The sequence below is a fragment of the Serinus canaria genome, chromosome 4 (assembly GCF_022539315.1).
Source record: "Serinus canaria isolate serCan28SL12 chromosome 4, serCan2020, whole genome shotgun sequence".
NCBI classification, from domain to species: Eukaryota; Metazoa; Chordata; class Aves; order Passeriformes; family Fringillidae; genus Serinus; species Serinus canaria.
In genome coordinates, this window is record NC_066317.1 from 44,711,359 (window position 1) to 44,738,934 (window position 27,576).

Genomic DNA, 27,576 nt, shown 5'->3' on the forward strand with positions numbered 1-27,576 from the left:
CACAGTTATGATGGAGTTCCTCAAGGATACATCTCAGAAGCAGTTGAATTATTTAGTTTAATTTGTTTCCTTGCCACAGCCAATAGGACTTCACTATCCATAGGAAAGAGGTGAAGTCAGTACCTGTGGAGGCTGGAGTGCCATACTGGGAAAAGCACAGAGACAAACAACAAGGTAGGAGCTCCACGGCTGAATGTGACACTAATGACCCAGACACAATTATCCATGTCTACAAAACATCACTGTGGTGTGGTCAGGTGATTGGCATGACAGAGCAGAACAGGCAAGGCCCTTGCACTAAGCAGACAGTAATATTGTGCATGTGGACTCTGGAGCACGTCAACCATACACAGAGAAACCCACGTAGATGGTCAAAGCCCATGACACTGTGTGTGGAGAAAGCTCATCAGTGATGGCAGACAGATCTCAATGTCCACCTCAGAAAAAAACTAAATCAGAACACATCCAGTGAGCTGAGCTTTAGAAGTATAATATCAGAGGAACACGGAACCCCATGAGAAGAGAAGGCTCGGAGAGAGGAGACATGATTTTTGTTTAAACCAGTGAGGTAAATATTCACAAGAGAGAAGAGCTACTCTATATGAAGAAGAGTATCATCATCAAAACAGGTGGATATACTCTGGCCATGTAGAAATTTAGCATGGAAAAAAAGCAAAAAAGCTTTTCTAAATATGAGAGAAATAAGGTTCTGGAACTCCTTGTGGGATTTACCAATGGGAATATGAAATAGAAGTATTTTTAAGAGAAAACTTGACACATTTCTTACTGTTATGTAACAGTCCCTGATGTTACAGAATTTTTTCTGAAGACACATACAAACTTTTCTTAACATCCATTTTGAAACAGTATTGACTTAATTTTTAATTGTTCATTATTTCAGGAAATGTGTTGTCCATAAAATATCCTGGATTTGTACTCCTAAAAGCTAAGGTCCACAGAGCACCTAGAGCAAGTGTGGAAGTAGTGCTCTGCTCTATCCTTCTTGTCCTCTACCCTATACCATCCCTGTTCATTGCCTGTTCAGTGTTCTGCCTCTGCTCCAACAGGAACTATTGCTTTTGTTTGGGTTTTCCCCATTTTTACACTTGCTGTTACGACATATAATAAAAGCCATATATGCCAAAATGGTCAGACCTTTTCATATGTCAAAATAAACTTTGGTCTGATTTTGATACAATCTGTAAAGCTCTACAAGAAACAAACCAATCCTCTCCTTTCTTCAGTTCCGTTTTCACAATATAGTCTTAGCTTTGACTGAGCAGCTGTTATGTGAGAACAAATATCTAATGCCTGTAGCTGGAAGCAGCCCTTTACCACATTCATCCTTTTACATGTATTTTTAGCCTCAATTTAAAATACAGGAACAAACCCAAAAGTTTCAGGAAGCAGAGTCTGAGCAAAATACAGGCTAGAGGTATCCCACTCCTGCTTTCCTATGAAGAAAGTAACATATAGAAGAAGGATACAATACGAGCACGTCCAAATGAAACAAAATGAAGGTTTTTATTAAAAAATACCAAAAAACCCCAAAAAAGGTTTGCATCATCTGTCTCTTCTTATTTCTCATGAATACATTGTCCAAGCTTATATTTGAATCTTTCTGTTTGAAAAATCATGGAAACAAAATAATTTCACATGTTTTATGACCTTGTCTAAGTATATTAGTTCAAAGCTTATTTAATATGCTATGATATTGAGGCTATGTCAAAATATAATTAAAGGAAAATGGTAGAAGTCTTGATAATAATTTTATAAAGTTAAGAAAAAAAATCCCTACACATTAAAATGAAAGAAACTCCCCCAAATCAACCAAATAATCTAAAACAGTATGAAGCCTCTGAAGAAGGAAGAAGTACTGGAATCTAAACTGGTAGAAGATGTAACTATGAAGGTATAAGTTATAAATTTATTGTGCAAAAAAAAAAACAACCAAAAAAACTATGATACATTGACCAGATTAAAAAAAATCAGCCAAAAGGGAGTCAAAAGTTTGAGTACTTCAGACACAACTATGTCCACATTAGCAGTCTGTGTTCTCTATTTTACACTTCAGCTGAGCCAAGGAATGAATATTCCTATTAAAACATGTAAGTGTCTAGAATACAAGTAACACTACAGCGTGTAAGAGGTGTGGTTGTCTGCACTCTCAGATGTAGCAAGACAGACTAGTTCCAAGTCAGAAGATGGAAAGTTTTGGGTAAAATACAACTCTCAGTTCAGAGCTCTGAGACAGAATAACTCTGCAGCTATTTTGAATGGTGCAGTGGGAGTAGAATTTGGCCTGGTGTTTTCAAAGGTTAGTTAAACAAAATATGACCTTTTTCAGGCTAGGGGAACAAAAGAGGTCAGCTCATTCTCCAGAGCTACAAAAGGTCTTTCAAGGATACCAAAGAAATAAAAATAAAAGCCATGATCACACTTCCTAAATGCATACATAGAAACAACGCTTGTATGTTGAGATATTACCCAGTGGAAAAACCCCTGGGAGCATCCCAATTAATAAAGAGTCCAGCCAGTAATTCCCCCACTATGGGAAAGGTGTACATAATTAAACAATTCATTTTGTCCAAGGTGCCACAGAAAAACAGTTGCAGAACTGAGATTTGATCCAAAATCTCCTATTTTCAGCATCTTGCAGTATTTTACAGTGTTTCATAAGGCACCTTGAAGAATTGCAAAGAGTCTGCTGAATCTGATTGTACTTTAATAACTCATTGGGCAGAGGTAGCCTAATGCAGCTTTCCCATTCCTTTGTGGGTGAACTTACATAGGTTATTCTCCTGCTTGTAAAGACATTCTGGTACAAGTTGGCCATTGTGTACAAACAGATCAGTTACCCAAACTTCACTGATTTAATTCTCTGCTGCAGGCTGGAATTGATACTCTAGTCTCTGAGGGCAGCAAAGCTCTGCTCCAATGTCTTAAAGGAGCTGCAGTGAATCTGATCAAGAAGTGCTTTTGAATTTGAATCAGATGTGCAATTTTTTCCTCTGCTGCTTCCTCACACGCACATCAAGAAACTGTAACACTCACACAGTGATGGGATAAAGCACAGATTTTCACTGAGCTGCATCAGGCAATGCTTAGGCTGAGACTGCTAGCAGTCAAATATGAACTCGAAGGAACTGGATCCCAAGGAAAGGATATTCTTTTCCAATGTCTCTCTTGCTTTGAAAGGAAAGTAAGTTTCCTTTGAGCTTGCAGGTTTTCCCCTCTCTCATGCTTTATCACAGAGGTTGGAATTGTTATTTGTTCTCTACCTTCCTCGAGGAAATCATGCTCTAGGAATGTAATATATTCCACTATACATTAATTTTTCTCACTTTAAACAACTCATAATAAGAATATCTATTTTGTCATTATTTAAGGATAATGCCCAATGCTATCAGAGAGAAAAAAAATATCTACTTGGAAGCAGAAAGGATGCTATTTTAAAGATAGTCAAAAGGAAATAAAAATTGACATTTTTGAAAGAGACTGGTGCTAAAAATCTCTCTTTGCTTATACGCAATAGGAATGAACATGTTAGCATTCTCAAATATTAGTGAACTTGAAAGCATTCAGAGGAAATCTCAATTGTTCATGTTTTGGATATTAAATGAAAGATATCCTTCCTTCTTCTCTTTAGATCAACATTTGTCACAGTAACTAATGAGGAAGTAATTATAATGTAATTTATCAGAATAATCTGACAGGCAAAGAATTATGTTCTCAATCCTAAAGGACTACATAGTTCTAGTTTTCCAACAGATTGGGTACATGTGGGCGGCATAGCAGAGGGTATTTGTCTTTAAGCAGGATAAAAACTTTAGTGCTTTCTATTCTCGAGCAAAAATGGACAAAGGCATTGTCTATTTTTCTAAAATACGTTACATGAAGGCATTTCACCTTAATACAGATTAGTAGATCTTATTTTAACAATTTCATCATATATAAGCTACTTCTTTTTACAGTGACTTTCAGATTTATAGTTCAGTTGCAGTAGTTAAGTAGTCACCCACTGTTTCTTTAAGGCAGTGAGTAAACAATTTATTCATTCAGTCATATTTACCATGAGGAAAATAGCTGTCCTCAGAATAAATATGAACTACAAGAAGGCACTGAAGGATGGAAAAACAAAGAAACAAGAAAAAATTAAGACATTAGTTTAAAATCTGTGCTGGTATTTAGGGAGGTGTGATTTTTCACTCCTATAGCAGCTTGGGGAAGCCTGCATTCGTCATTGACCATTTTGGTGTGGGGGTCATTTTGGTTCATTTTTTTTGGAATAGAAATTGACCACAGCTTTACCCAAGTTACAGTATCTGTATCTCTAATACATACAGCAGAGGACTCAGCCCATATTACCCAATATAGAAAGCTGGACCAAAAGGAAAATAAAATAAATTGCTTGACAGAAAGAAAAAAAGACTAATAAAAAAGCACATGAATTGGAGCTATTCAACATACCTTTTTACTCTAAGAGCTCACTCAATCCTGCATCATAAATTCAGAAACAGAAATATGACTTACCACAATGGTTTGGTGCCAAGACTTCCCTTTGATTTTTGCACAGAAAATCTTGGTTCATTTATTTGGGGTTTAAAGGGATTTTGCAAAATAATCAGTTAATCAGCAAGAAATGACACAATGAAATTGGTCAGACAAACAAATACGATGCCGTGACTAACAGTAAGTTCTGTTGTGTGAGTTTTAGCTTTGTATCTGTTCCTGACTTTGCCTTTCCATGTTTCTGCAATACTGTAAATAATTTTTGAAAAGATGTATTTGATTTACCATTAGCAGAAACATGTACATTATCAGATACACTTTATCCAGATTTGTCAAGAGCAATGGGACATTTAAGCAGGACAGAGTAGCCAAGCCTGAGGTGAGGGGCTCTGTGTTAAGGGAAGGGACTGATGACCAGCTCTCAGAGCAGACCAGGTCATCAAGAAAAGCACAGTCTGATGTGGGTGCTCTTAGAGGTTTGCTGTAAATGGCTGGTTTGCTACAGGCCTGTAGCTTTGTTAAACTCCCTCTGCAGTGCACATTAGTTCTATCTCCTCTTCTCTGGCTTCAGTACCATCCCTGCTTGCCCCCTTCCCTTGCTATCACCACCCACTCTTGTTTTCCTTCTGGCTACCTCTCTTCTCTTAATTAATCAGGGAAAGAGAAGCTGTTTCTGCCAGCTTTGCTTTGCTGTTGAGTAGTGGTAGGAGTTCAAAGAACAAGGTTCCACCTGCACCTGCTGCTTGCTCTTTGATGCCCTGTTGCGTGAAACAATTTCCTTCAGAAATTCCAACAATGTACTAATTAACAAAGGAAAAGACAGGGAGAAACAAGACAAAGACTATGGGAGGGATGAGGTGAGTAACAACTGAAAGATGTCAGAGGAAAGGAGGGGAAAGAAGCAATTACAAAGGGGGAGCTGAGATAGAAACACAGAAAAATGGAGAGGGACAAACAATAAAGGAAAGGAAAGTAAAAAAAACCCAGAAATCAGAAGATGGGGAACTGAAATAAAGAGTTGCATAAAAAGAAATTATTTAAGGTCTCCTTTAGATTACAGTATGCAATTCTTACAGAGCAACTCGGAGGACAGTGAGTACCTCTGTTAGAGAGATCTGTACATGGTATCAGTTCTCCCCTAATGCAGTAAGGAAATTCACTGGGGAGAAAGGGCATTCCTTCCTGGAACAACAGCACAATGCTCCCCAGTCTGGATTCTAAGCCTAACATCTTTATTTAGATATAATGAGAGTTGCTTAAAAATGCAATCAGTATGAGCCTGGATTACTCTCACTGTTCCCAAAGAAAGGATAATGAACTGTAAGTGGGAGTCCACCAATGCCAGGTCAGAGTAGACACCAAAACAGTCACAAGCAAACTCTGTGATGTAAAGGCATGGACATGGAAGTACATGGCTGGTGGCAGGGCTGGCACATAGCAGGGATACATCAGCACTGGAGAACTGACAGCTCACTAATACTTTTTGAAACAAAGGAGAGGTCTGCCTTCTTCAGTGCAGGTGGAAGAACAAGCTGCACAAAATGAGGAGTCTCCTTGTAGCCTCTGAGGGCAGTCCAGTACTGCTGAGTCTAGTGCTGAAGGTTTTGGGCACACCAGGTGCTGTGAACACATGCTGAAGCATCATGGGCACCTCAGTCTAGAACCTTAGAACTTCCACATCATACCTGCCACAGACCTTCAGCTATTAAATGCTGCTACATACTGAGCACTTGGAAACTGCAGACTGTGGAACTGGCATTTGTTAGGCAAGTAATGTACATCTAAATCCAGATCGGGAGGCTTGGGACTTTCCTTCTCTTTATCTTATCTCAAATCCATCAAGTGAGCTAACCAAGCCTGTCATGCTACACAGCAAAGGGATCTGGGACCTCAAACATTTGCTGGTCCCTGCAGAACTGCTCCAAGGGCTTAAGTGTCATGTCCCCTTCAATATAATTTCCAAGACTTCCAGCATGGTGCTGCTGTGCTGCACAGCATTAACCCTGATTATCCATCTGCTACTGTGAAACAGGTACCTGAAAACAAGCTGGTTACCAAATTAATCTTTAGAGTGAGGTAGAAACAGGAGGCATAGCTTCACTGAAGTCACTGGGTTTCCTTTTGCTTTTGCCAGTACTACATTTAGTCCACTTACTCAATTTCAGGACTGCTTGACGGAACTAATGAGCCATCAATCCTGCTAAATGCAATTTCTGTGGGAGACATGTAAGAAGAGTAACTAAGTAAAAACCCCATGAGTTAAGTATACTAGTATGAAATTGCATTATTACTCAGGCAAATTCTGTGTTACTCTGTAGAATTCTGTATTTTATGAAATGAAACCTGCTACAAGAAGCTTATGATAGAAATACTGTCACACTTCTCCAGTGTGACAGCACAAAATGCTTCTTTCTCCTTTGCAGCAAAGCCATGGATTCTCTCACAACCATGCTGTTTCTACCCTGCTTTTACACAGAGCAGCAAGCATCATCACATCTTTGTATACACTCTACACCTGAGAAATACACCATGAGGATCTTTCTGAGTAATGGAGAATAAGTGGCAATGTAGTCTTCCAGAAAATAAACTGATCAGTAAAATGAATCCAGGGGAGGGCCACAAAGATGACTGGAGGGATTGAGCACCACTCCATTGAAAGTAGATTAGGAGAGTTGGAGTTGTTCAGCTTGGAGAAGGCTCTGTAGAGAGCTCACAGCAGCCTTCCAGTACTTAAAGGGAGCCTACAAAAGGCTGGAGAGGAAGGTTTTACAGGGGCCTGTAGTGATAGGAGAAGGGGAAATGGCCTTAAATTGAAACACAATAGGCTTGAATTAGATGTTAGGAAGAAATTATTTTCTGTGAGGGTGGTGAAGCACTGGAATATGTTGCCCTGAGAGGTTGTGGATGCTCTCTCTTTGGAAGTGTTCAAGGGCAGTTTGTATGGGTCTTTCAATGATCTGGTCTAGTGGAAATTTCCCTGCCCATGGCAGTAGAATTGGATGATCTTCATGGTCCTTTTTGATTCAACCATTCTATGATTCTATGATATACTGAAACAAGCCAAGAAAAAGGAACTGCAGGTTTCAGAAAGATTATAATGTGAAAAGGAGGCTATTGTCAAAAAGATATATGAAGTACAAGGAAAGTAAAAGGGAATGCAGAATTCCCTTCACACTCATGAAAGTGGACAAGCTGTGTGCTACAGATGTAATTTATCTGGACTTCTGTAAAGCCTGTAAAAGCCCCCAACATCCTTTTCTCTTAATTAGAGAGAGATAATTTCAGGGGTAGGCTGTCAGATGGGTAAGAAAGTGGTTGGATGGTTGCATCCAGAGGGTGGAGGTCAATAGCTCCCAATGGACATCAGTGGTGATATCCCTCAGGGGTCCATACTGGGACCAGCACTGTTCAATATCTTCATCAATGATGTAGACAAAGGGATCTAATGCACCTCCAGCAAATTTGCAGGTGACACTAAGCTGAGAACTGTGGTCAACACACCTGGAGGATGGGATTCCATCCAGAGGGACCTGGACAAGCATGAGAAGTGGGCATATGGGAATCTCCAGATGTTTACCAAGACCACGTACGAGGTGCTGCACCTGGGTTGGGGCAGCCCCAGTATGAACACAGGCTGGGGATGAACAGATCCAGAGCAGCCCTGCTGAGAGGGACTTGAGGGTGCTGGTGGATGAGAGGCTGGACATGACCCAGCCACGTGCACTCATAGCCCAGAAAGCCAAAGGTGTCCTGGGCTGCATCCAGAGCCTCGTGGGCAGCAGGGGAGGGAGGGGATTCTGCCCCTCTGCTCTGGTGAGACCCCAGCTGGAAGGAACACGGCATCCAACTCTGGGGTCCCCAGCACAGGAAGGACATGGACCTGCTGGAGTGAGTCTAGAGAAGGGCCAGAGGGCCTTCACCACCCTAGAGGGGTGGAGAACCTCTGCTAGGGGGAAATGCTGAGAGAATTGGGGTTGTTCAGCCTGGAGAAGAGAAAGCTTCCAGGTGACCTGAATATGGCCTTGCATATCTGAAGGAGGCCTACATGAAAGATGAAGACGGACTTTCTACAAGGACATGTATTAGACATTAGCAAGAAATTATTTACTGTGAGGGAAAGACACAGTTTTTACATTTTCTGTGAGGATGAGATGTTGGAACAGGTTGCCTGGAGAAGCTGTGGATGCTTCATCTTTGGAAATGCCAAGGCCAGGCTGGATAAGGCCTTGAGCAACCTGGTCTAGTGGAAGATGTCTCTGCCCACAGCAGGGCAGGGTGGAACTAGATGATCTTTAATGTCCTGTCTAACCCAAGGCATTCTATGATAAGCAGATTTGCCTTTTTTTTTCTTTTTTTGACTGTTTCAGGCTGAACCCTTTGACATTATATATTAGATACTGCTGCAAGTACATAATCCACCAGTCCACTCTGTCAAATAAAAAAGATCTGCTCCCCCTTTTTAAAATGTCATCCTACTCGTGCTATATCCCGTGTCACACTGCCTTCCACTGTTGTCACAACAGCTGACGGCCTACCTGTTGCTAAGGCCATTGTGCTCACACTGGCATTTTCCAGTCTTTGTTTTAAGTTTTGGTTATGAAAAATACCAAAACTGCCAAGACAGAAGAAGAATCCCTGCCATTTTGAGGGTTTTCTGCTTCCATCAATGGAAGAGCATCCATCAATGTAGTCCTAAAGGGGCTGTTCCTCTGCAAATTCATTGTTCATCTGCTCTGCAAACAGTAGCCTTAGCACGCTGCTTTCCATGGAGGATTCAAGGCTGCCACTGGAATGGCAGATCCAGGAACTGACAGCACCAAAGAACAGACACCTGGTCTCAGCCTTCATGTGAGCAGCTCTGCCTTGGTCAGGGGCCACTTTCCCCACATCTCCCTGCACTAAGCCAGAGGGACTGGTGGGCAACCCTTCAGCTCACAGCAGATGTCCAAACACACCATCCACACCACACCCCAACCCTCAGCTGTGGGCTTCGTGGATGCCCAAAAAAGTGTTAAACTCTTGCGGTCAAGAAGGCCTATGGTATTCTAGGCTGCATTGGGAAGGGCATGTTGAGGGTGGTGATCCTGCCCCTCTACTCAGCCCTGGTGAGGCCACATCAGGAGTGCTGTGCCTAGCCCTGGGCTCCTCAGGGCAAGAGAGATGTGGGGATCCTGAGCAGGTCCAGTGGAGGGCAACAAAGATGAGTAAGGGACTGGAGAGGGATTCCTCTCTCTTGTGAGGAAAGGCTGAGGAAACTGGACCTGCTCAGCATTGAGAATAGACGCCTGCTCAGCATTGAGAATAGACGTCAGTATCTATTAGAATCTGCAGGGAGGATGTCAGAGGATGGAGTCAGGTTCTTCTCAGGGGTGCCAAGCAATAGGAAAAGATAAAAAGGCCAGAAACTGATGCACAGGAAGTTCCACCACAGAGTGGAAGGAAGAAGAACTTCTTTACTGTGCAGGTGACCACACTCCAGAACGGATTGTCCAGAGAGGCTGTGGAGTCTCCATCACCGGAGATACTCAGGAAGCGTCTGGACACAATCATATGCCCTGTGCTCTAGGAAGACCCTGTTAGAGCAGGCGGTTGGACCGCTGCGGACGCTCCCAGACGTTCCGTGCCCCTGAGAGCGCCGCACTCCCGGACACCCCTCACAGCCCGGCTACCGCCAGTCCGCCCACGGCCCGCCCTGGCCGGCGCCGCTCCGAGCGGGGCGGGGCGGGGCCGGGGCCGGATGTTGTTGTTGTTGTTCCTGCCCCGCCCCTCGCCCCCTCCCTCCGCGGAGGGTGACGGGCGCTTCCCAGCCCGGAGCCGCCGCCGCTTCAGCCGCTACCGCGGCTTCTCTGCCGCCTGGCCCGGTCCGGTCCGGCCCGGCCCGGCCCCGGGGCGCTCCCGCTGGACCCTCCCGTGTGTCTCGCTGGCCGGCTCCAGTCGCGTCGCCCCGGCTCCTCTGGCTCATCGGACGCCCCGGCCCGGCCATGGCGGACTTCGATGAGATCTACGAAGAGGAGGAGGACGAGGAACGGGCGCTGGAGGAGCAGCTCCTGAAGTATTCCCCCGACCCGGTGGTGGTGCGCGGCTCTGGCCATGTCACCGTGTAAGGGCCGCGCCGGGGCCTGCGAGGCCGGGGCGGGCGGTGGAGGAGGCCCGGGCGGCGGGACGGGGGCGGCTGGGAGCGCCGAGCTCGTGGGTGCAACTTGGGGCAAGTCGGGGGGTAGGCGTGGGCAGCACCGGGCCGGGGCTGCTGCCCTTCCCCTACGTCCGTGAAGCTGCGAGAGGGCTCTTGTGGGCCCCACTGGGCAGCTGGGAGCCGCCTGGAAACTCGCAGGAGGTTGCAAACCTCTAACTAGGCGCTGAGGAAACAAGACTGGCTTGGACTGTGACTGGCAGAGGAATGTGAAGTATTTGCCCGAAATGATGAGCTGTCAGGAAGTAAGGTGCCTCAGTTCCTCTGTGTAACAGGTATGTGCCAGCACATGACCGGCTGGACTATTGAACAAGGTTGTTTATGTGCCTGTTACCCACTCCCATTTAACTTGTGGCTGCTAATATACCTCTGAGGACTTTAACAAAGAGAAGGCATCAGTTATTCAGATAGCTATGTGTAAAATTATGTTGTGATTGGTGTGTGTTGTTTCACTGTGTTTGACATGGAAGCAACTTTGTTTTGAGTGTGTTTGGTATCTGCATCTAGCAGCAAGTGACCATGAGCTTGTGTAGTACTTCTCAATAATGAAAGAGAGGAGGGTATCATTCCTTCCATCAGTTCTGTAGGGCTCACTCTGTTGAAGTGTAGTAGTTGTCAGTTACAATGTATAGTGTCAGAAGCTGAAGTACAAACCTGGAGACAAGGCACAGTAGTACAAACTTTTGGTTTCTTTTGTATTCAGTGTTCAGCAGAACTAGGTTTGTAGTGCAGACATAAAAGCCGAAGATACTGTGGTCTGCTTCTCTGAGTCTCATAAACTATTGATTTTCAGATACTGACTTGACAAGTTTTTTTGGCACTTGGGTATATTGTTGCTTTATTATTAGGTTGACGCAAATGCTAATAGATGGGCAGTGCAGTTAGCTGTCTAGTTAAAAACAGGAAGTTATGGATAGACTGAGAGAGATTTGGAAAGTTAGAAGGACATAGATGGGGCTGGAGGCCAAGGAGGCCCTGTGAAAGAGTAAAAGCATGAAGTCAGTGTCTTCAAGTTATGGCTGTTTATTGTGAACAGAAGCTGTACCAGTGATTCACTGAAAATAAGCCAGTAGCCTAGTCTGTTTCTGAAAAACAGAGCAAAACCAAAATTAAATAGTTTTCATATCAGCAAATGAAAAGTACAAATAACTGAAACAGTGGCAAACACTGGTTTCTTCTCCAATACTTGAAGGTAAGTTTTGCAAGACAAGATGAGGGCCCGTTAGTGGAGTGTTGGGGAAGCTTGTGAAGCATTGGCTGTGACTAGTAAGGGGCTTGTGGTTGAAGGATGGCTAACTTGGTAATTGTTCATTAATAGTTACTAGCTCATTATTACTTCATGATCTTCCTTAAAGTAGTTTTCTTTGGGTTTTGCATTAGAATGAAATACCAGTGTGTGCCTCCAAAATTAGGCAATGGATCTTCATCTACTTTCTTTACTGTGCAAATTTGTTAACAGTAAACTAGGTAGCATCAGCCATTTTACCTTTGTACAGCCTATAACCTTTTTGGTCATTGATCCAGAAGCTTATTATTAAAAGTTAGATCCCTTTTAGAACATTCTTTTGGTGAATATAAGGAATAGGTCTAGTCCTGTGTACATGATGAATTAGTCTTGCCACTATAATAGCATGTGTGCGTTTTGAAGGTCTGACAAAAATGATCAGCAGTTAAGCAAATAGTGGGTTGATCTCTCCCTGGTTCTGCAGTTTGAAGAGTTGCTGACTGCTTCTGCTGTGTGTATTTAAACAGAAGCTCTCTTTTCATAGTCTGTTGTCATATCCTTTCTGTTCTTACATAGGAGTCATAATGTTGAGTTTGAAATATGTCAATTCCATGACTACATATTAACATCAGAAAGACATTTACCATTACTTGATTTCATCCAACAGAGAATGGAAGTGTGTCAGTATTTTCTAAGCTGAGTAATTAAAATCAGTTAAAGGAAAGCAATTAAATGTTATCCACATAAAACATAAGAAGTCTTTGCCTTTTGAGGATTTAGAACTTGTGGTTAGCACTAGGTTTTCTCCTTAAACTCACAGTTTGAACCAGGCAGCTGCCAATGCTAATATTTTTTTTAACATTGTTTTTTAAATATTCAGTTAAACTGTTTTCACACCAGCAGAGTGTTGATAGCTTGGTAGACAGGAGTAACATCACCTGGCTGCTGAAAATTTAGGTTTTCTCTTGTAATGGCAAAAATTTGAAAGCACTGTGAAAACAGAGATCCTTACTTACAACTGAACTGGAAGTCAAAGGTGTTTCATATTTGTCTCTGAAATCTGTATTATGGTAGGAGTGGAGGTACATGATGCATTTGACATAATGAAGAGAATATTTATGATAGGTGCCTGATAGTGTTTTCCAGTCTGTTTCCCAGTGATTATTTTCCTGTTCCTCGACCAGTTGAGACATGTATCACATATATAGCAGACTGTATTAACTAGTAATACTGGATTTATTCTTGCAGCGCTGGAATGATGGCAAGCCATTGGGATGTGCTGGTGAATGCCTGTCTGTGCTGTTGTTACAGCACCTTATATCTTATTGCAAGATAAGATAACTTTTTGTGGGGGGAAAAAGAACTTTTAAAAGATGTATTTATCCAAGTAAGTTTCTTTATTATTAAACTGAAGTCTGCTAATGTATTTTTCAACCGGACTCTGTATCAAGGACATATGAGTGAAAACAGGGCTATGTGAGAATCATGAAGCACGTTAAGGTTTGTGAAGTATATATTTATTTGTTAAGGGTTGGGAACATGCGGACCTAAAGAGTAGAGTTAAGGCAGTGAAAAAATGGTTTAGTGTCCCCATAAGAGATGACAAGGAGGAAGAGGATAGCATGTATTAATTTTTTTTGTTAGGATGATCTGAGCTGCATGCTGGAAAGGGTTCCTAATTGTCTGTGTCCTATACTGTAAACTTCTGTACTTTAAAGTTTCCACCTCTCACCATTTGTTTCTCCACTGTATGCAAGGGCAGGAATTTATCTGTACCTTTGAAGAGGAGTCAGGTTCCAGAAATGCTTGTTCAGGTCCAGGAAGGGTAAAGAAAGTACTCATGCATGAGGTGAGCATGGATCTGTTGAAGACATGGTATAAAGTGGAAAGACACAGAGCAAGCAAAGAAGGGTGTGTGTCGCTGGAGATGCAGTATTGTACTAAAGAAAGCTAATAGGACAGCTCTCTGAGGAAATGCATCTCCAAAACATTGATTTCCAATATTTTAATTGTAGGCTTACTTTTGCTATTTTTTAGGTCAGGGCAATTATGTATTTACATTGAACATGTAGGAGTGTTTTGAGGAGTTTCTAATACTTTAATTTCCAAATTTCAGCTTGCAGTCAAGAGTGAAAATTCTGAGATCACATAACTACTAACAATGAATGGTATGCTTTTAATGTATGGAGTCACCCTTTTTTACTACCTGTATATGGTGACAAGACTCTGATGTGTCAAGCTCAAAATCATGCTGGTAACTGAGTTAGCTTCAGCTTTGCTACCCTGCCATGTATTAAACATTACCACAAGCCTTGAGTACAGGCTCTCAGTCTCTTTGCTTGTAATTTCAACCAAGTGTAACTGCATTGGTTTGAAGTTTCTGTGCCTCACTCTGTCTCAGTGTTTGTAATTTCAGATAGCTGTAGAGCTTTTCCAGTGGGAGTTGCTTTTGTCAGGCATGACTTTTGTGAGCTTTATGAATATTTGTTTGTCAGCATTTGAATACTTCACAAATACTGATTTAATAAACTGATTATATAGTAAAGTAATGTTGCATTTTGGTTTTGAGACTTGTGATGGCACCTGTGTATCTTGAGCTTGGACTCATTCTCCATTTGGAAATGTATGTGAATCCAGGGGTTTTTTCACACTTTGGTTTCCACTTCAACTTACTGGCAATTTTAAGTAGGGCATGAAACATAACTGATAGGGCATGACTCTGACATTTATATAACTTTTGCCTCAGCGCTTAGTTTCACTCAGCAATTTGCAGAAAGGGTGGATGGTGCTCCTGTCGTGGAGCATTCAGCAAGATTTTCAATGGTAGCAATGTTTCCAGTAAGTTATTTCCTTTGTTCTGTGTTGAAGTAATAAACTTGCCATATGTGTTTCTGTGTAACAATTCTCATTTGTTATCTCACCAGTTTTGAGAGACCTACAGACTTGCAGAGCTATTATTCTAGTTAGAAATACTGAAATATGGTAGATAACTTCTGTGTAAATAAGGTTTCCTGTGAGATCTTATTGCAGCCTTTCAGTATGCAAAGGAGGCTTATAAGAAAGGTGGAGAAAGACATTTTGCCTGGGCCTATGGTGACAGAACCATGGGGAATAGTTTTAAACAGAAAGAGCGTAGGTTTAGTTTGGACATAAGGATGAAGGTGATGAGACACTGGAACAGGTTGCCTAGAGAAGGTGTGGATGCACCATCATTGGAAGTGTTCAGTGGAACACTTTGTTCATTGGAAGTATTGGTTGGATGCGGCTTTGAGCAGCCTGATCTACTGACAGGGAGATTAGACTAGATGATTTTTGTTCCTATCAACACAAATAATTTTATATTTGTGTGATTATACTGCCTGTAATCAGTAATAGGAAAATTACCTGCTTACTTTGCCTTATGACCCTGTGAAAAAGTCATCTACATCCTCAAACTATGTAGCCCAGTGTGCTGCTGCAAACTTTGGCAACAGGTATTGCTGCATATGGATTGCATATAAGTCTGGCTGTTCCTGGTGTCCAGTCTTGTACTCTCTGGCATCTGCAGCTATGTGAGTGATGTGTACTTCAGCATTGTCTTTGCTTTAGTGTGTTTGTCAGGGAACTTGTGTAATCTTGCTTCAAATCTTTTGGCACTGCTTGCATCAGTCATGTCAAGTGGAAACAAACCCAGAACTTAGCTACTTGCACTTTATTTTTAGCTGCACTTTCTTTTAACTGTTTTAAACCGATTTCTGACTAATTTCAGTCAGCGCTCTTTGTGGGAATTGTGGATGAACATTCCCCTTACCATTGTCTTCCTGAAACTTGGCACTTTAATCATATGTCCCTCTCAGCATTTGCTTTTCCAGCTTAATGTCATCTTTAGTCTATTGAGGCAGCTGCTTTTTTCCCTTTATTGTACTGGCCTTCCTTCTTTCTGCCTTTTTCTAACTTCAAATCATTCATGAAATGTGGATAACAGAGCTGCACCCAGTACTGAATATGTGGGTTTCATGGAGAGTCAAAATGATGTTAATCACCTTCCAATGGTGCCCAGTATTTTATTGCTATTTCTGGTGACTGGTGCTTGCATTGAGGGATGTTTAAGGGAATCATGAGTGGTCATAAAAGATCTGTCCTGTGAGCTGTACCTGTCAAACTTTAGTGGAGTGTCACATAAGCGTAGTTTAGGAATCTCAAAATTTACCACCTTTTATATATCTACTAAGAAACTCATCTACCACTTGTTGTCCAGTGGCTTTCATGAGGTTTCCACAGTAGCTTACCACATAACTGCCTATTTGATTACTTGGACAAAGTTCTCCATTGGCGTGCAGATCATTCAGTTCAATAAGAAAAAGAAAAACAACTCTAAAACTCTGGGAAGTACCTAGCTGGTCGATAGCATATTGTGAAAGCAAATTATGTGTTTAAAATCTTCAGCTGTCAAGGCTCAGGTAAGCTTTTCTGCATACAATGCAGCAATGTGTGATAGGTGTTGCTGCCAATATTTCAAGTCTTGAGAAGTTCAGTTTCTGATTTTTGTTTGTAGTATCTGATAGACTGCTCTGTTTATATTCAGAATTTTTTAAATTACAACTTAAATTTTACACTGACTGCTGTATACCAAATTAGTAGCCAGTCACATTAATGATTTTATAGTCTGTATAGTCTCTACTTGAAATTACTGTCCAGCCCAGATGCCAGAAAAAAATCAGATTTTCTTTGAGGCTCACTTGTGAGCCCAACAAAACAACTGCAAGGTAAAAAACATTTTTAATAGATAAGCTGACACTCTTCTGACCTTTCAATCATGTGAAACCCAGTAGATTCAATAACTCCAGCTCATTTCAAACTGCTTCACAACTTTACATTTATAGTTATTTATTGTTTAAGCCTTGTTTTGTACTCAGCACTTTGTTTTGAAACATATGTATTCTTTTCTGAAAATCAAGCTGGTCTTTATTCCATTTTTATGCTTAGAACAGTTATTTAGCACTGGATGAGCTTTTCTTCAAGATACATCTGTACTGGTGCAGGAGAGAGGTAGTTACAACTGTGGCCTTGAGTTGCTTCCCTTTCCCCTGAAGTACTTCACTTACCTTTGCCACTATTGCTTGTAGGTTTTGCTGACTTCGGGGAAGAGTCCGTAATATCAAGAGAACTGTAAGATACTATGGGCAAGATGGTTTTCAATCTGTGTACAATGGGTATATTTTTGTTTGTTAGTATAATTTTAAGAATTTCTCTTAATAACAAGTAGTGTTTTCCTAAAATTAATGCTGTCACTGATACAGACCCTGAGAGTATTATGAGGTGCTTGTAATTTGTGGTGTGGATTAGGGTTATTCATAATTTTGCTACAATCTAAATTTTGTTTTTGCAGGTTTGGACTAAGTAACAAATTTGAAGCAGAATTTCCTTCATCTTTAACTGGAAAGGTGAGTATCTTTGATTAGAAGTTTGAAATCGGAGTTCAGGTTTTATTACAAAAACAAGGGTTCCAAGTAGAGGGTACTATAAAAGTAATAAAGTACAGTGCTGTAGTACTAGTTTGTTTCTTTTTCATTTCCCTTATAGGTTGCACCTGAAGAATTCAAAGCCAGCATCAGTAGAGTTAACAGTTGTCTTAAGAAGAATCTTCCAGTTAATGTGCGATGGCTACTATGTGGATGCCTTTGCTGCTGCTGCACTTTAGGTTGTAGTATGTGGCCAGTTATCTGCCTCAGTAAAAGAGTAAGTTGAATTATTAATATAATTTTTGATAGAATTGTACTGGTTTTGTTCTCAATTTTTTTTTCCCTCCTTCATCATTAAAAACTGTTTCTAGAACTTATTTAAATCACTTGTATTTTGTACATTTTGATATCAGTTGTCAGCTGTACTGAAAGTTACTAAAGTTACAGGAGATACCAGTCAGGGCTTTGAGTTTGTAACTCAATGAGAAGTAGTATAGCTGCATGCCTCCTAGAGCCATTTGTAACACTACTATTGTTATTGAACCACCTTTCAATATACTCTTTAATAGCTGCATCTTCTATGTGATACCTTGAGATGATCAGAATTTGACAGTGAATGAGTAGCAGTTTGTTTTTGAGGAGCTTCTGATTACACTATGGTCCCAAAGAACCACGTTTTTTTGTTAAAAGAGCAGTTTTTAAAAAGGATAGTTGATTTTTCTTTTTGATTTTTTTCTTCCAAGCTTAGATGAGTAAGATGCTTTTTTTTTTTACATGAAGAACTTGAAAATAGCCTTTTGTCTCTGTCCACTTGGCACTTAGAGCATTGTTCACAACAGAAACTCATTACACATGCCTGGTTTTCACTTCGTTTTCTCAGTGCAGTTAATTAGACTATCCTCCCACCTCTTCTGTGTGTGTAAAAATTGTCTTTGGCTAGTTCTATTTCACTATTTTACAAGAAGTCTCTGTGCCTCCCTCATCTCCTCATTATTTAGTACTGTTCATCCTTCCATTTCATGTCATGCCTTGTATATATTCTCTCTTGTGTTATACCTCTTAATGCTACAACTTGTGTACAATTCAGTATATGAACATTGTCATGATTTTCTTTATCAAAATCATAATTTTTTAGACTTAATAAGTACAGGCATTTTAAAAAAAGATTTATGAGATGAACATTGATTATAGCAAAACTGTTATGCATTTTTGTATCTTCTGACTATCTGTCTTAAGATCTTAATGCTTAGTCCCTTTAAGAGATTACTTAAGGCTAATTTTAATTGTATACAAAATAAAGTAGAAAAGCCTTCTGGTAATGTTGGTGTCTGTGGAGAAACGAAACAAAACAAAAATACTGGTATCAATGTGAATTATGTGAAACCCTAAGTTTTTTATCTTCAAGCTGTTGCAAACTGGTAGGTATCCTGTAGCATGATCATATATCCATAGCCCAAAAATCTGCTAGAGGAAATTAGAATCTAGTGATTACTGAAACAGATAAGTAGGTGACTTCACTAGCTTGCAGAGAAGAGCTTTACCATTCAAGGCCCAGCACTGTAGGTAACAAACACAAGAGAAACATCCATTGTTACTGTCCATGTTTAACTTCTAAATATGAATTCTTCTGCTGTTATGAAGTTTGACCCAGTTTTCTTATGTACTGTGTTGTAGCAGGAAATTATAACAGCATGTAACTTGGTAGGGGATGATGTCACAAGCTCTCATCTTCCAGACTGGGTCCTATAATCAACTTTTTATACAGTGTCAATCAGTGTCAGAAAAAATACAAGGGCTTCTAGCATCTGGAGTCAGAAAACAGTTTGAAGTTGAGGAGAGAGGTTCTGTGTGGGAACCTGGTCAAGCAAGTTAGAGATGTGTGGAATAAGGTAAAAAGATAAGCTCCTTCCAAAAGGATTAATCTGGAAGACAAAAAGCCCCAACCACAGATACTTTGTTCAGAGGAGGCTGGAAAGAGGATAATGGTATCATTTTTGCTGGTATATAGAATGCATAATGAGAAAAGAGTCCTGGAAAGAGTATGAGCAGCAGGAGCATAGACACAGATTTGTGACTGAACTTGTCTAAGTCATCCCAGAGTGTGGCCCAGACTGTCAGTAAATGTTGCATTTTTCCTGGTAAAGTTGGTACCAGAGGACATTTATGGACCTCTGCATCTTTTTCTGCACTTGGATGTCCAGCATTAGTGCAACTTAGGACTCAGCTGCCTAAACAGAGTATCTCGTGCTGCTGTAGATGGCACGATGGCACTAGGCATTGATGACAGTTTGATTATTCTTCCAGAGTAAAAGTAATTTAAATCAATGTGGAGATTTCAGATCAGCATCACTTGTCCATGTCAGCAGCTTGCCAAATGAATGTGTCCTTACAGGGTTGTTTCTCAGATAGAAAACTCAGAACTTGGTGTTCCTGTTGGACATCTGAGGAATGTTTATAGAGGATTAATTAACTTGTGTTCTAAAAGACAAAAGGAAAGGGGAGAGTGCTTTCCTAAGCTCCTAACTCTTAATCCTGGAAATGGCTGAGAAGGAACATTTTTCTGTGGTGGAGGACCTAAGGGGGAAAACTCTGTAATATTTTTCAAGGACATGTTTGGAAATTCTAGCGTAGGAAACAAGCAGAACAACTTTTAATGATTCTAGTCAGGGCTACTACTTTTGCTTAGAGAAAAATGGTGAAAAGTTACTGCCACTTGGGTTACTTGCATAGATATGGGTGAATTTAACTTTGTCTTGGTAGATCTAGAGCAGGAAAATACAAAGTAATACAAATCCCTCTTACCTGGAATTACAGGGTTTGAACCCTGTAATAATAGTCCAATCAGTATTGAATTGTATCCACAAGCTTTTGCATAACGGAAAAATCTTAGGGCTTTCCATCAGTTTATGTCAAAGTGCTGTGAGAAGTGCAGGAAACTAACAATACATATTTTCCTAGAAGTGTAGAAACTAAGAGATACTGCATTGTGAATTATCTGGAGCTGCTCAGCAAAAACAGCAGTTGTTAAAAATACCTGGTTTATCTAGGTTCCGGTCTGTTATTTGCTCAGGAGATTCCAGTAGAACTGTGACAAGAAGCAACTTCATATTCTCCCACTGCTACCTTGGTTTGCTGCTAGTGCTGCAGTTTTCCTGATAGATAAGACTAATGCATTTGGTGTGAGCTGCTCACATTGGACCTCTCAAACTGCTTGCATCAGACTTTCCCTGTGTCTTGGAAGAGGGTTGTGTTGATCAAATTATCTTCCATGCTTTGACTTCTTTAGCTATCCTTTCCCTGGCTGGACTCAGCCACAAGTATAGTCACAACAGCCAGGATTCTTGAGGAAACAGGGGTCCATGATGATGTATGCTCATTTCTTCCCTTTAATTTCTAGATACAATGAACTATTTCCCACTTGTACGCATACTGTAAAATGGATATAACAAATGATCAATAAATAAAAGGCTGCTTCTTTTGCATTACTTGCCCTTGTCTGAGAAGTGTTACCCTGAGAGCTTTGCTAGCTCAACCCTGTTCTAAGGGATTCCCAGTGAAAGGACAGTTACTTGGAGCTGACTTATGTTATATCCTTTGCTGCACTGATCGCAGTAGACTCCCAAGACTTTACAATTAGAGAGTTTGATTTCTGAAAGCATGATGGGAGTGTTCCCATCCTGAAATTTGTGCAGATCGTGTTTTAATTGCATAACAAAAATATACAAGTTTTCATATTTGCCCTTTTCTACTGAAATAGAAAACTAATAAATTTGTTTTGTTGAATTACAGATATAGTGAGCTAATAAGTGGGAGGGTGTCTCCAGGATTTTAGTAAATGAAACAACAGTTTTAATTAGAAGAGGAATTTTTCTCAGAATGACCAATTAAGAAATGTCTGTTTTAATGAGTTTGAACCAATCTATGCTGGTCTTGAATTGCCGGTATAGTTTCCAGCTCTTTCTCAGAGAAAGATTTTCTTTTTTTTAATTGTTCATGTAGACAAAATGTCAATTGCAGCTTCAGAGTTAGAATAATTTTCTTAGTGGCTCTCTTCATTCTGTATTTTTACTGCCTTTCATTGACTTTTAAAGTTCTAACATGAGAAAGTTATCACAAATGTAAGTACAAATTGTGTAATTATTGAAAGTTTGTGTATAATGGGAATACATGCTTTTTTTCATGTAGTGAAAAATAAGGTAATGGTTTGTCTCCTTAAATCAGCAGATGCTTCAAACTAGGAATTAATTAAGCAACAAATGTTTGTAAGTTTAATTGTTAATTATGTAATTCTAACGTGTTTCCATGCAGTGAAAGCTTCCCCTTCATTGAGATTTTCTTTTCAGTGCTTGTTTTTTGGAGTCTTTGCATAGTGTTGTTTCCTTTCTCCTTTTGCACTGAGATATTTGGAAGAAGCCTTCTACTCTTGAGCAGTAAAATAAGTGTTTTATTAGATTCAGTATCTTATTGCTTCTCTCCTTTTATGTGTTCTTGATTCTATTTTAATGAATAAAAGCTGCAAGAAAGTTGCAGGAAGTACAGTCCCTCATTTGCAGATCTAGATCATAAATGATCTTAAGCAGTTTTACTCATAGAATTCACCATCTTTTCTGGGATAAATTCCAGATTGTACAAATGAACATTTAGTCTTTAAGTTGTTGTTATTTAAATAAAAAGAATAGCATAGTGAATTATAATTCAAAAAGCACTGCAGGCTGATGTGCCCATTTGAAGCCACTTTTTCAAATGAATTGGTGCTCGTTTTCAGTATTAACTAAATGCTGTAGTTCCTGATGGGTAAATAGGATATATAATTTCAACAGAAACAGTAACAATGAAAACTATGATAGCATTGCAGTACTGCTAGATTTCTTAAAAGCTGGCATTGTACAAGTAAATTGCATGTTTCAAATACTTCATGGGCAATCTCTTAAAATGAATAGAATTAGATATTTAACAGTGTGATCTGGACTAATACTTTCAAAAGTGATTTGTTTGTTTGTGAATTCACACAAAGCTGATGAATGCTGCTTGAACCTCATCGTTAGTTGTCACTTTCATAGCAGTTCACATCTTCAGAGTGCTGTATAAACATAGCTAATTACAACTTCCAAAGTATAAATTAAATATGTGGTAGAGGAGCTGGAATGAATTTTCTTTAATTTTATGGTCTTGTTTGTCTGTGGATGACACTAATGTTAAAATACATTAGATCAGTTTATTGAATTTATAAATACATTATATTTATTATCAAAACTGAAGAAAATGTATGTTTTCTTCTGTGCCCATCTGCCAGGGACTTTGGACTGGAGGTACTCTTAATGGCATAATGCTTTTCTAAGGAGTTCCACAAGGCAATTACTTAAGACAAAAGGTGCCTTGTTTTTGAAGTGTTTAGACAGTTTACATTATAGTTTAATTTGGAAGAATCTTTAAAATTGTAATGTATTTATTATGGTTATCCTAAACAGAGCACATAGAATTTCTGTGTTGGCTCTAGTCAACTTAATATACCTTTTTAAGTGGAACTTTTATGTATCAAATATGCATTCTTGACCATTGTTTTCAAATGTATTTGGAGGGGGTTTATTTTGAGTATTAACTATGAAAGGAAACTTAAAAAAATCAGAAGATCCAGACCCAGAGCCTGGTATATTTTGCTTTAGATGTTATTCATTATAATTTTGGTCAGAAGAGTCACTAAGTCATCCATATGCTCAAGCAGCTCAGATAGTCAAACAAATAAATGTAAAATCATCATGTTTATATCTGTGTGGTTATTTTTTTTTCTATATCTGAAATCAGATTTCGTTTCCTTCACAGCAACCTACAAAAGCTTACCAGGTATTTCATGTGCTTTCCTAAAGGTTATAATAGAGAGTTGGTGCACAGTGGGGTGTGGGAGCAGCTAGTTTACCATGTCTTTTAATTTGCAGACTTGCTTGGTAGAGGACAGGGCAATAAGATAGGCATGAAGCATACTTACAGATAAAAGGAGATCACAGAATACTAGTTTGGTTCTTTATAGATCGAATGCAAACCTTTTAGTAGTTCAAAAATATGCATTCTGAAGTTAAATTTGTGATTTTGTTTTTTCTTGATTTTATATAGATCCTAAATATAGTGTATCTCTGGGATGTATCGTGAATATTCTAAATGCTATTTAAAATTTAATTGAATTTGTAATTAGAATTATATCTCTGAACATTTTAATATTAATCAAAACAATCTGGGTGTAATTAACATTTCTGTGTTATAGCCTCTTTTATGTTATGATGGCTAAGGTATATAAAGGGATCGTGTAGTTACTTGGGTTTAGTGTTGCTTTTGATATTGCTTTTCCTGTCCAGGTTGACGTGTTCCTGAAACTAGAAACATGAGTTGGGTGAAATTTGCATCGAGCTATTTTGAAAGAATATTCTAAAATGGTCTAGTTAGTTGTAAGATTCGGAAATCAGTTTAGAAAGGAACATTTTTAGGGTTCTGTCTTCAGCAACTTAATGATAATCCCAAATAAGGAACATATGCAAACACTGTTGAGCAAAGAAGTAGAACACAAAATTACCTGAAATTTATATGATAAAATTAAACTAAATAGAAAACACTTGACAGAGCAATAGCTTGTTGGGCTGTTACTGTAAAATAGAAAACCAGAATGGAGTTCTGCCAAGTGTGAGGTAGTGACCCACTTCTGTGTCTCTTCTCTTGATTTTCCTCTAAGTACCCTAGGTCTGGAAAGCATTCACTTTTACATTTTATTAAAACAAATCACAGTAAAATGTTATTTCTGCTGAAGTGTAGCATTTTCAGTAACTCAAGCACTATATAAAGAAAGTTATTTAATGAAGAAAACAGTAGTTCATGAACCATTACTGCTGATAAAACAGTTGGGAGGATGAGGGGGGCAGTTCTAGAAAGGAGAAGAGTGAAGGAGTTAATAAGTTTTCTACCATACCAAACACTTATAAAGTGTGAAGTGACCAGGTACTTCTAATTTTTTAGCTCCTAAAAATATTTTTTGCTGAATTTTGTAATAAATGACTGAATCTAAAACAATAGTGATCATGGGAAATACTAAGTTGCCAGATTTATTTTTTCTAAATTGGTAAAGTAGCTACAAGATCAACCAGTATTTTTCTGATTCAGCCCTCAGATGTACAAGGGACTGTAGGAGCTGTCCCTTTAAAAGGGATCATTCTCTTCAGCATGCAGACTAGTGAAGTGATGGATTTTACAGTCTTTTATGGAGTTTTGTCAATTCGTGCTGCCTTTCAGTCTTTCTGGCCATGCAGCTTCCCTCCCATTCTTGGCCACTCTCCTTAGACACTACTAACAGCAGGAATCAAAGGATTCCTATGTCCTAAACCTGGGAATGTTCCTAGGAGTTGGTGCTTTATAATTTGTACTTTTCAGAGGGTCCCTGGCAGGCTCTGGGTCTGTACTATGTAACAATTCATAGGCATTATCAGAATGCTTCAGGCACTATGAGTGGTTTGGAGGTTATGAAAACTTACTGATAGAGATGTAAGCTGTTCCCTGCCAGCTGGCTTGAAATGAATGGGAGTGTTTCTGGGCACAGTTTCATTTCTTAATAGAGATGTAACCAGAGATCCTTCAGCTTCTCGACCTACATTTGCCTTGAACTATTTTCTGTAGCATACTCCTGGATATTTTGGAAATAAATGACAGGGACCAAAATGAACATCTCTCTAACCTTAAAAGAGGAGATGGAGGTGGAATTTTCATTCATGTTCAGTGTAAAATTTCCCACAGAGAATGAGACCGGATGAGTTACTTGGTGGAGATTTGATCCTGTTTTCATCCCTGTTACGGTCAATTCCATTTTACATGTTCATTTTCTGTGGCCTTTTCAGTGAGAATGTCCTTCAGCAGGAGGTGGATGCTTTAGATTGTCATGGCTAGATTTGAATCATTTCTTTGGAGGGATCAGAGCTTCATGGGTTTTGTTGCATTATGATGACAGAATCAGAGCTAGAATTTAATCCTAGGATGAATGAGTTACAAATCTGTATTTAAAAGTTCAAGTAACAGCATGAAGTGTAGTCATGATGCTTCATGGATCAGTTCAACACCAGTCTGCCTGTGAAATGTGTTTTTCACCACATTTCAAGGCTGTCTTAAGGGAAGTGTGTTATTTTTGCCAGGGTCAAGACTATTTCTGCTACAAGGCTTCTCCACATTATGAAATTTTCACAAATGGTTGCCTCTAGTCAGTGTTACCTCCTTATAGAAAGTAGCTAGCAACACTTAGTTGGTGACTTAGCTCTTGTAGGACAGCTAAAATATTCAGTGGCTAAAATATCAGTTAGCATATTGAATCTTTTGGATTTTGTGTATTTGAGAGGAAACTTACTGAAGACTTTAATCAACTTCTAGGAACTTTCTTTGATAGTTTCTCTCTGCTGAGTGCTTCTACTGCAGACCAAAATGCCTTTGGAAAATAGTTGTTCGGTATCTGTCAATTAGTACGTTGGTGATAATTCAATGTCCTCTCCATTTTACTCCTGGGTGATATACATGGGCTGTATGTTTCTGCACACCTTCTCTGTCCTGCACATATTTAATGGCTTTACTGCTTTCTTAAACACTCCAGGAATTTGACAATCAAGGCAACAAGGGTAACTGAGGAATCATCTCAAGTTTAGATATGACAATCAAGGCAACGAGGGTAACTGAGGAATCATCTTGAGTTTAGATATTAAAAAGTGTTACCTGCAGTAGTGTCAAGTAACACTGAGCTTCTCTTTATATCATCAAATAGTTTGGTGGAAGAGACCTTTCCAGAAAGTAATTGGTGTGATTTGGTTCACTAAACTTTAAGTTAATCTCTTTGTGATGTACCAACCCACAGTTGAGACTTGTACAAATGAGTTAGTTTATGGAGGGTGTGAGACCATATCCTCAGGGCTATCTTCTAGAATGTGAAGTTTCATGAAGTCAGCTCTATGTTATCAGTTCTCCTGCTCCAGAATTCTATTGATTGTATTTCTCTCTGTGTGGTGTGGAGTTTTGATCTGTGCTTTAGGCTGACTCACCTTCTGCATAAAGTAATCAATCTAGTAAGGCAAATGCAGCAATAATAGCAATCTTGTTGGACAAGACAGTTTTTCCAGATCCTGTAAAAACCACCAGACTGCTGCATTTATTTCCCGATATTCTTCATTCTGTTTAGTATAGATTTCACTTGCTTTCTTGCATGGATGCTGAAGTGGCTTCTGAGATGATCATTCTTACAATGTCCTAAAATAAGAAATATCGTAGCTACTAATATGAGAAATTATTCAAGATCTCCTTGTTCACCTATGTAGTAGAACAGACACCTTTTCAAACTACTGTGCACTAAAGATAGTCCAGGATGTCAGGATCTGAAATCAACTCAGGTTTCACCTTTGTGATTTTCTCTCTTCACAAATGGAGAATTCCTTAGCAACATGACAGTCTTACCAATTTGCAGTTTATATTGGTTTACTTGAGGTATAGTCTTCAAGATGAGGACATTCTCAGTGCAGATGTACATCATTCAGTTAAGTGGGTTTTGTGTACAGCTTTTGCATTTTTGTGGTACCAGTATGGGGCTCAAAATTGGCTTGGGGGATGTTCTGGCATGTTGAAAGTGAGCATATGTGACTCAGTTATCGTCTAACTTTCTATTTCACCATTTGTGGTGATAGCTAAATTATTTGGCTATAAATTTTGTAGTCAGAATGAATAGAAATTCCTGCTTCTGTAATTTCTCTGAGTGAGTGGAATATAGTGATACTATAGTTCCAACCTCTGTCAGGATCCATTGACTTTTTTCTGTGGTGTATAATATAAATTGTGGCCATGTGAGAAACTAATGAAAGTCTGCCTAGTGTTATCTCTCTGTATTTTGAAATTTAAGCATAAAGTATATTTGTTCAGGGTGATATTCAAAACCAATAATACTTGATTGTGGTAAAGTTTAGTATGAAGGAGTTTGAAAATCTCATGCTATTTATTGGGCTAATAGTGCAAGATGTATACATATGTGTGTTTTCAGATGAGAAGTCAAAGATCAAATGCACGTAGGGAAGAGTCTTTGGTTTTTCCCAAACAACTACAAATACAGTTGTTAGTGGAGGATTGTGTTCTTGCTATCCATGTTGTTTCCCCACATAATAAAGACAAAGGGACGTTCTCAAATTAGCACCATTTTGGGAGTCATGTAA

At 39.5% G+C, this 27,576-nt stretch overlaps 1 protein-coding gene across 1 annotated transcript in view; it reads left to right on the forward strand.

Moving 5' to 3' along the window:
- The first annotated feature begins 10,276 nt into the window (after window positions 1-10,276).
- The window catches only part of CHIC2 (cysteine rich hydrophobic domain 2), a 31,072-nt gene continuing 13,772 nt past the window's right edge, over window positions 10,277-27,576 (forward strand). The window contains exons 1-3 of the mRNA XM_009100486.4: window positions 10,277-10,612; window positions 17,296-17,350; window positions 17,490-17,645. Of these exons, the coding sequence (XP_009098734.1) occupies window positions 10,494-10,612; window positions 17,296-17,350; window positions 17,490-17,645 (330 nt within the window). The 5' untranslated portion in view covers window positions 10,277-10,493. The remainder of the gene's footprint in view (window positions 10,613-17,295; window positions 17,351-17,489; window positions 17,646-27,576) is intronic.